The 9,622-nt window shown below is 42.4% G+C and overlaps 1 protein-coding gene across 1 annotated transcript; it reads left to right on the plus strand.

Annotated features, from left to right (window-relative positions):
* The first annotated feature begins 217 nt into the window (after positions 1–217).
* On the plus strand, positions 218–7,679 carry LOC309535619 (alpha-1-antitrypsin-like). Its single transcript, XM_082228902.1, has 5 exons — positions 218–351; positions 2,449–3,154; positions 4,041–4,311; positions 6,101–6,251; positions 7,311–7,679. The coding sequence occupies exons 2-5, from the start codon at positions 2,485–2,487 to the stop codon at positions 7,512–7,514; spliced, it is 1,296 nt and encodes a 431-aa protein (XP_082085028.1). The 5' UTR covers positions 218–351; positions 2,449–2,484; the 3' UTR covers positions 7,515–7,679.
* Positions 7,680–9,622: the final 1,943 nt, after the last annotated feature.

Here is a 9,622-nt window from a genome sequence, read left to right on the forward strand (position 1 = left end):
CCTGAGAATCCCCATACCCTGACCTGAAACCGAAAGAGTTGAGGAAATGTAGCTATTTCCATCTGTGAAAACTTGGGAGAGTATGAGTGGAGACTCAGGGCCACAAGATGGCTTGGTGCCATCAGGTTTGTAGGCCATTCAAAGGACCCCTTATCTTGGCTGCTGATACCATTGAGCAAAGTCTAGAGACCACTTGAAAATCCATTGCTTCACATTGTGCTCTATGTACCCTTTGATAATCCATGTTTGTTCTGCTTAATGGTTAATGCTGAAGACTAAGTATTATGTAAGTCTGGTGCGTAACTAACAAAGGAGTCACATAGACCAATATAGTGTCGTTTGGAGAATTCTGTAAGTATGATATGCATTTTTCTTTTTCTGTTTATGTTTTATTGAATTTCATGCATGGGAACAGGACAGTACAAGAGTCTTCATCCATTTTCTCTCTTCCCCCACCTTCCAATCCCTTCTCACTGACTTTGGTTTATCACAAAATCAGGGATGCAAAACATGACCGTCAGAATGACAAAGTGCACCTATTAACTCAGGCACACATGTAACAAAAATATTAACCACTACCAACATTCTTTGTTGATTGGGCTGGATACTTTTTTATTCTGCAGAGATCACCATTTGGGATGCAATATCTCAGAATGCATGTTTTCATGGGAATTTTTCCCAACCTGAGTAGGGCACTTTTAACCCCAAACTGGAAGCTCGAAAGTTCTGCAGAATGTAGCACAGTGCAACCAGAGAGAGCCCTGTCCCAACACTGGACGTTAACCAGTATGCAGCCAGGGCACAAGCTGGATATTCTTCATGTTATAGAAAAAGACTGGGCACAATGCAGACTTGCTGTTTTTTAATAAAACAAAAGAAAAAAGAAAAAAACCTTGCATCCAGCTTCTAAAAATGTGACATGTTTATTCAACTGCACTATTCACAAGACAGGTGAAATATATTTGCTGGGTAGGTAAATATGGGACAGAGATGATATTTCTCAAGTCCCACTGAAGTAAATGGCAGAGTTCTATTGATATGTTCTGAAAAATCAAATGGTTTTTACTTGGAGGAAGATGATTTGATTATGATGCAAACATATATTTTAAATGAAAACATTAAATGCATTATGATCATTCTAGAATGCACGTTAGGAAACAGAAACATAAAGATGTTTTATATTCAGAATAACTTAATAGTTTTTCTTTTAAAAAATGGAAATAACATTTTATCAAAATGTCATTGTCCTCCCAAAACAGCATATCTAACTTTTGAAATGTCTTATTCTATTCACATGCTCCATGGATGAAATATGTTGTGTGAATTACTAGCACAACCCACTATTTCATGTCCAGTGAGTTGAATTCTTGAACAAATTCCTGTCCTTTAAACAGAGTTGAACAGAATAATTTGATTAAAAATGCCTCTTTTGCTTAAGACTAACACAGGAACACCACAGGGGTGCGTACTCAGTCCGTTCCTTTATATTCTCTACACGTACGATTGTGTCGCTGCTCACCCTAGTAATAGGGTTGTCAAATTTGCAGATGACACAACCGTGATTGGACTCATCTCTGAAAGGGAGGGTGAAACGGACTATAGAGATGAGGTGGAGCGGCTGACAGAGTGGTGCAGAGCTAACAACTTGCTCATAAATACAAGGAAGACAAAGGAGCTTGTGGTGGACTTCAGGAGACAGAAGAGCAATGTCCAGCCACTTTTGATTGATGGGGTCTGTGTGGAGAGGGTAACAACGTTCAGATTTTTGGGCATTGAATTACAAGAGGATCTGTCCTGGAGTGTCAACACAAGGGGGCTTGTGAAGAAGGCGCAACAGAGACTGTACTTTTTGAGAATTCTAAGGAAAAACCATCTTCCGCAGAAACTGCTGCTTGCCTTCTATCACTGTGCCATTGAGAGCGTGCTCACTTATGGCTTATGTGTGTGGTACGGAAGTTGTACTACCTGGGACAGGTTGGGGTTGTGCAGAGTTGTTAAGGCAGCAGAGAGCATTGTTGGCTGCCCACTCCCCACCTTAGAGCAGATTTATGCCACAAGGTGCCATAGGAAGGCACTGGACATAGTAAAAGATCCATCGCATCCTGGTCACTGTCTCTTCGAGCTCCTGCCGTCGGGACGGAGATACAGGACGATGAAGACAAGAACGAGCCGTCTTAAGAACAGCTTCTTCTCCAGAGCGATCTCGGCCCTGAATGGGAAGCCTGGACTTTGAAAGTCATGTAATCTTCCTTGCTGTATCACACTGTATTCTTTTAATTAGTGTTTTTATAGTTGTTTTGATTTTGTGTGGAGTGCCCTACCTGGGTGGATGGAGCAGCCAAGTAATTTCGTTGTCCCCGAGAGGGGGCAATGACAATAAAGATATTATTATTATTATTATTATTATTATTATTATTATTATTATTATTACTCTTTTACTGTTTGTAGGATATTTTCATTGTCGAAGAATACTTACCAATCCTAATGAAGGCCTTAATCTCCCTCTCCTTGCTACTGAGTGTTCTCCAAGTTCACTGTCACCACATCCCAGGACAGCCTAAGGACTCTGAGGGTCATGGAGATAAAATGATATTTGAACACCCACATCCTTCTGTGGAAGAAGAACAGGGTCAGACCTTAACGTTTGCTCATGAGATTGCTCCCAGTAATGCCAACTTTGCATTTAGATTCCACAAACAAATAGCTTTAGGTGAAGCTGCCAAAAATATTTTCTTCTCTCCAGTCAGCATCTCCAGCACTTTTGCAGCACTGACGCTGGGTGCCAAATCTGAAACACAAAGCCAAATTTACAAAGGACTTGCTTTTAACCTTTCGGAGACTGAAGAGCACAAAATACACAAAGGATTCCATCAGCTCATCAGTGCCCTGAATGATCCAAACAACAAGGCCCTGATTAACACAGGGAATGCCTTATTCATAGATGAGCCACTGAAAATACTTCCAAAATTCCTGGAAGATGTCAAAACCTTGTATGGAGCTGAAGCCTTTTCATCCAACTTCCAGAATTCATCGGCAGCTAAAACCCAAATAAATAATTATGTGCAGGCCAAAACTCATGGGAAAATACACCATGCGGTTGATAAGCTTGATCCAGAAACTAGGATGGTTTTACTGAACTACATCTTCTTCAAAGGTAAGTTGAAAGAAAGATAAATAAATTGGGGGTTTGTAAAAAAAAATCTCCAGGCATCTTCTAATCTGCTTTGCTCTGCCACTGACTTTTGTAATTACAATACTGGAATAAAATAAAAAATAAAAAATCATCTTCAGGCATCCTCAGAATAAGAAGAGTTTTGTAGATGCAAATAAACAGCCATACAGGCACACAGGCAGGTGTAAAAAAATTACCAGTAATTAAGGGGAGTTTTGGTTTTGAGGTAGAATGAAAGTCATAGCATGGGATCATAGGGTTTTTTTTAATTAAAGAAATGGGGGGTATAAAGACTCCCCATTCTTTTATGTTGGTTTATGTGTTGGGTCTTTCAGCTTGTTCAACATCACAGAGGGTCAACATGGAAGCAGGGATTCTTCTAATGGACAATAAGATGTGATCTGTGCTTACCTTGGCTTTGCTAGTGTAGGTGTAGGAAACTTCTCCTCCAGACTTCCTTATCCATTCCTCGGGACTCTTCCCAGACCATAATCCCTTCCTCAGGGTCATGTCTCCCACTGGCCCTGCTCTGTATTTTTTTCAACACAGAGAATTGTATCCCCCAGGCTGCATCCCTCAGCCTTCCTGTTCCACATCCTCCATGCATTTGCATGGCAGGAATGTGTCCTTGAGGTGTGGCAATACCTCCTGATTCCCTGGATCAAGGATAGAGAGATCGGTGGGGAAGTCTTTCTCTGAGCATTTATACCTCTGACCCCAACTCACCATTGGCATGTTGCCCTTGAAAGATTTCCCAGGAGAAATTGAAGCCCTTAGGCTTAAAAAGATTGTCCTCCATTGCCCTGGTGAATTTCACGATCCATTTACTCGGTTCTTGGAACTTTTCTTTTCTTTTCTCCCTCCAAAGCCCATTGGAAATATCCTTTCGACACTGACTTTACAAAGGAAGAAGATTTTTTTGTAGATGCAAACACAACTGTGAAAGCCAACCTAATGTATCGAAATGGCTATTACAACTTCCTCCATGATGAAGAGCTGTCTTGCTCAGTGGTGGAAATTCCATACAACGGAGATGCCAGCGCATGGTTCATTCTGCCAGATGAAGGGAAAATGAAGCAGGTGGAGGATGGCTTGAGCATGGAATTTCTGGATAGATGTAAAAGATCATTCATATATGAGTAAGTCTTCTATGTGTTGTTTTGAAAATGTTGCTGCTGTTGAGTTGATATTCCATGGCATTTCTCCTTTGGCCATTTTGGGGAGAGAGGGCAAAACAAAACTACCACCACCACCCAAAGAAAAAGAGCAGCGGAGAAGATGGGACATTTCATGAGGATGGAAGTGTGGAGATTTGTGCCCTTGCTCTTACTATCTTTTACAACAGGGGTGGAGACCCTATAGCCCTCAAGATATTGTTGCACTACAACTCCCATCAGCCCCAGCCAGCACAGCCAATGGTCAGGGAGGATGGGAGTTGTAGTCCAAAACATATGGTCAACCAGAGGTTTCCCACTCCTGTTTTACAAGCAGGCCATGAGAATTAATCAGAAAGAAACACCCTCACTTTCTCAAGGGATGGGGAATTTTGGGGAATGTGGGTGGGGTTTGGCACAGTGCTACCTTTATTATAGATGATGCCTTTATAGTAAAAAGGGACCCCTGATCATTAGGTCCAGTCGTGACCGACTCTGGGGTTGAGGCGCTCATCTCGCTTTATTGGCCGAGGAAGCCAGGTCATGTGGCCAGCATGACTAAGCCACTTCTGGCAAACCAGAGCAGCTCACGGAAACGCCGTTTACCTTTCTGCCAGAGTGGTACCTCTTTATCTACTTGCACTTGGACGTGCTTTCGAACTGCTAGGTTGGCAGGAGCTGGGACTGAGCAATGGGAGCTTACCCCGTCGTGGGGATTCGAACCGCCGACCTTCAGATCAGCAAGTCCTAGGCTCTGACGCCACCCGCGTCAATGCCTTTATAGTACAGGACAAGAATCATCAGTTTTGAAACCTAACTTGGATGCATAGGAAGCTGCTTATCCCAAGTCAGACCATTGATCCATCTAGTAAGCATAGTCAGCATTCACGTGACAGCTTATTCCATTTTCAAAATATTCTCTTAATCATTAAGTTCCTCATTATATGTGAGGTTTCACGTGATATAAAAGACACCTCTGGAACCATAGGAATTAAAGGAGAGAGATGCAGGGATTATAGAGTCCCATCTACAAATGTCTGCAGTTGTTTGGCCTCAACCCTCTTGATCATCTTCTCCAGAAGTTGCAGTAAGCCACCGATATATACAGTAAACATGCACACACAACCAATTTGTTTATATTTTAAATTTAATATAAATGTCTTGTTTTGGAACAAATTAAGTTTGAAGTGTGCTTTTGGGTGAAATATTAGGGGTGTGGCTCCCAGAGATCCATTGCATGAGGGATTTGGCTCTTCTGCTATAGAAATTTGACATTCCTGAGTCAGCAGGCTCAGTAAAAATCCATCGTATGGAGGTCAGATCATGCACACACAACCAATTCGTTTATATTTTAAACTTAATATAAATGTATTATTTTGGAACAAAGTAAAAATCCATTGTATGGAGGTCAGTTCTTCATAACCACCATTTCTCCTCCAGTTATGGTCCTCCCTGATGCTAAAGTGCAGCCTCCCCCAACCTGGTGCCTTCCAGATTGGACAGCCCATCACGAGCTAACTAAAGTTGATGGCAATTTCAGTCTCAAACATCTGGATGGTACTAGGTTAGGAAAGGCTCCTATAGAAGACGAATAAAAGAAGCAGGAGGTGAGCAAAGAAACCACCCTGCTATTGATACACCAGCATACAAATCCACTACTTGCCCCTGTTTAATTGTACATACCAATGTTATTTGCACTTCTGGAGGTAACCTAAACAAAATTATTTGCGCTCATAATTTAATGTTTGGATTTTGCTATCCATGTGTTAATCAGAGAAATGGACCTGTACCTTCCAAAAATTTCCATTTCTGGATCCTATGATGTCAAAGACACATTGCAGAGAATGGGTGTGACTGATGTCTTCAGCGACGAGAATGCTGACCTGTCTGGAATTACCAGTGAAACCGATCTGTATGTTTCCAAAGTAAGTATGTGAGGTGGTCTGCTCCTGAATATTGCTGTCTTATACAAGCACTTTAGAAAGGCATTTCATGAGAGATGATCTGGTTGTGGGCATTATTATTGCTACTATTATTATTTGTGCCCTTTCACTCGGCATGTGCATTAGGATGAACGCCAAGGTGGAGGTTTCTTGTCAAATTCATATACCCAAGATGTTCAGAGCGAAGGGGGATGATTGTTTCCAATCTTTGTCTCCACCGCCTCAAGCAATGCATGTAAACATGCCCAGGAATAAGGAGAGCTTTCATCCCTCCTGCATTAGGTAGCTTCCATGCCCAGACTATACTTTGTTTTGGTTAATGTGGATTCCTTATTCTGCAGGTCTTCAGAATCATTATATTTTAAAAAATAAATATACCCTTTCTTCCATACGTATGTGTCTTGAGTCATCTTGTGGGTGTGATGGCAATGCATTATTCTTAATCTATGTTGCCAAGACATTTGGAATACTACGTAGAATTCAAATCACCACACCTTAAACAGAACACTGTAGAGTAGTTCAGAAAAGGCCATCTGAAACAATTATAGGGTAAAGCAACGGCCTATAGAATTGTAGAACTGTAGAGTTGGAAGGAACCGTCAGGATCATCTAGTCCAACCAACAGCAATGCAGCTGTCGCATGTGGGGATCGAACCTGCAAGCTTGGCATTATCAGCACCAGGCTCTAACCAAATGAGCCATAGGAGAGCTTAAAATGTAGAAGTCGGGACAATGAAAGTAATTAAATAAGAGGTGACATGATAGTTCAGAAAAGGGCATCTAAAAGGATTGTGGGGGTAGAGGAACTCTCTGTTTCTTTGCAGGGGCAGGGAGAATGGAGGTAAATAAGGGGCATGACAGAGGTGGAGAAGGGGGAAAGAGGGAAGATCTTACCATTCATAATACTAGAACCCAGAGTCATCTGGAACTTTTGGATATTTACATGGAAGACAGAGGTAGTTACTCATCCAGCACACATGTTATGGTAGGCTTTCCTCCATCCCATATGAAGACAAGTAATATGTCACTATTTCCCTCCAGGCCATTCACAAGGCTGTCGTGGACATTCATGAGGGTGGCACTGAAGCCGCCGGAGTCACAGTTATACAGTTTTCACCACAGTTTGAACGTCTTGGTCCTAATCCTATCTTTAAGATCAACAGACCCTACCTCTTTCTAATTATGGAAAAGAAAACACACAGTGCCCTCTTCTTAGGGAAAATTGTGAACCCAACTGAAAAATGAGTACGTGATCAGATTGAAATTTCCCATTGCAATTTCCCCTGATCTTTAAAACATGGATTTCCTCACTTTGTACTAGCCTAACCCCAGTAGTGTTATCCGATTTGCTTTGAAATTAAATAAGGCAATGAGCACAAATCACTGCTGGAATAAAATGATTTGAAAATATTGTAATCTTGTAGACTATATTTCTTACACCATTTGTTGCCTGCAGCATGTTTCTGGCTATGGAAAGAGATCTCTGTTTCAGTGGTTCATGCTGAATCCTGTAACAATGCCTGCTTCTAAAAAAAAACAACCGCCACAGAACCAGGCATGACTCTCAGGGTCCCTATAATTTCTGCGGGATCAAGTAACGAGGGAATCAATCCGGGCCTGCTGAATATATTTTGCTGCCAGTTGCAAGGAGCAAGATGACGCCAGTTATCCTTTTAGAAACAAAAGCCTGACACTTTGAATCTTCCTTCAAAACTGGCACCCACCATCACGCCTCAGGGCTGCAGGCTAGTTTGGGCGGGTGAAAGCCAGGTCATGTGGTAAACACAGCTCTGTCTTCCACCAGATGGGAAACACCAGAGAAAGGGTTGAAGGAGAGTAGCTGGCGAGGCTGCCATCACCACTGCCATTCAAGTATCCACCAATGGAGGCAGCTAACATGCTCTGCCTAATGGATGGAATTGTAGCCAACCCTGGGTTCAGAATGTTGGGTTGGGGGAGCAAGAGGAAAAAGGAGTAAGCCCAATGGATCTGTTTGAAATGATTCAGAAAGAAGCAAGGTTATTTTTTTGCTGAATCAGGAGCCTGAAACATTTTGGCGCTTGGGAATTTCTTCAACTGGGGACAGGAAGAATGATTTGCCTGTCTCCGTTGCCTTTACCTTTTAAACAGCTCTCTCCCTAAACAACAGCAAATCGAAATGGCAGACAATGTGTAACTCCAACAAGTACTTGGGGTGGAGATAATGGTGATGTCTTCTTTATAGAAAACCGCTTTTAGAAATGTTAAGGCAAATAAATGTTAAATGTTTTTAATTCAGTTTTACTAGCAAACCAGAGGTGAAACGAATCCCTTCCCAGCCTCAGGAGGAGTGAAGGGAACGTTCGTGCAATACACCTACACACTGCAGCCGACACACTTAACGTGTTGCGACACACACTTCGGAAAGCTCTGAGATAGATGGACAGACTCAATCAACTTTTGGGGAAAGGCGTTCAGTGATAGAGCGTCTGCTTTGCCAGGTCCCAGGTTCAAACCCTGGTGTCTCCAGAAAGGACTGGGAAACACTCCTGCCTGGAACCCTGAAGAGCAGCTGCCAGTCAGTGTAGACAACACTGAGTGAGATGGACCAATGGTCTGGCTCGGTATAAGGCAGCTTCCTATGTTTCTAACTCCCAGCATCCCCCTGTCATTTTTATGCAGAAACTACACCCGAAATGTGCGTGATTCAAATGCAGACTTTTCATGAACCCTGCCAGTTAGTGTTGATGGTGCTGGGGCCAGTGAGTGGGCTCAATATTGGGCAGTTTCCCATGTTCTCTTTTCCTCACCAGCCTACAGTGTAGGTCGGTAGCTCAATGGCAGAACATCTGCTTTGAATGCAGAAGCTGCCAAGCTTAATCCCTGGCATCTCCAGGTGGGGCTGGGAGAGACGCCCAGGCAGGAACTCTGGAGTTGGCATAGACCAACCTTTGCCAACCTGGTGCCCTCAAGACGTTGTAGGACAACAGCTCCCAGCAGCCCCAGCCAAACACACCAATATTGAAACAATACTATTCAAACTTATTTCTTTTCCAAAAAAAACCCTTCTAAAAACAATTTGAATAACCTCCTAAAAGCAGTCAGCTCCCCTCAGACTAATACTGCCACTAATACAATTTCTATCCTGCCCTTCCTCTCAGAGAAATCCAGGACAACATATACCATAGCGAAAACTACACAGTTCAAAGCAAAATATTTAAAAGCAATTAAGAAGCCCCCTTTTAAAAAGCCACATACCTTCACAATTAATAATCCCAAGGTTGCCGGGGTGAGTAAGCAAGAGGGAGCAAGAAGGTTTTTATATTCCTCCTGAATGTTAATAGCAAGGGAGTCTGAGATACTTCACCAGGGAT

This window comes from Podarcis vaucheri (assembly GCF_965113315.1).
Source record: "Podarcis vaucheri genome assembly, chromosome: 1".
Lineage (NCBI taxonomy): Eukaryota > Metazoa > Chordata > Lepidosauria > Squamata > Lacertidae > Podarcis > Podarcis vaucheri.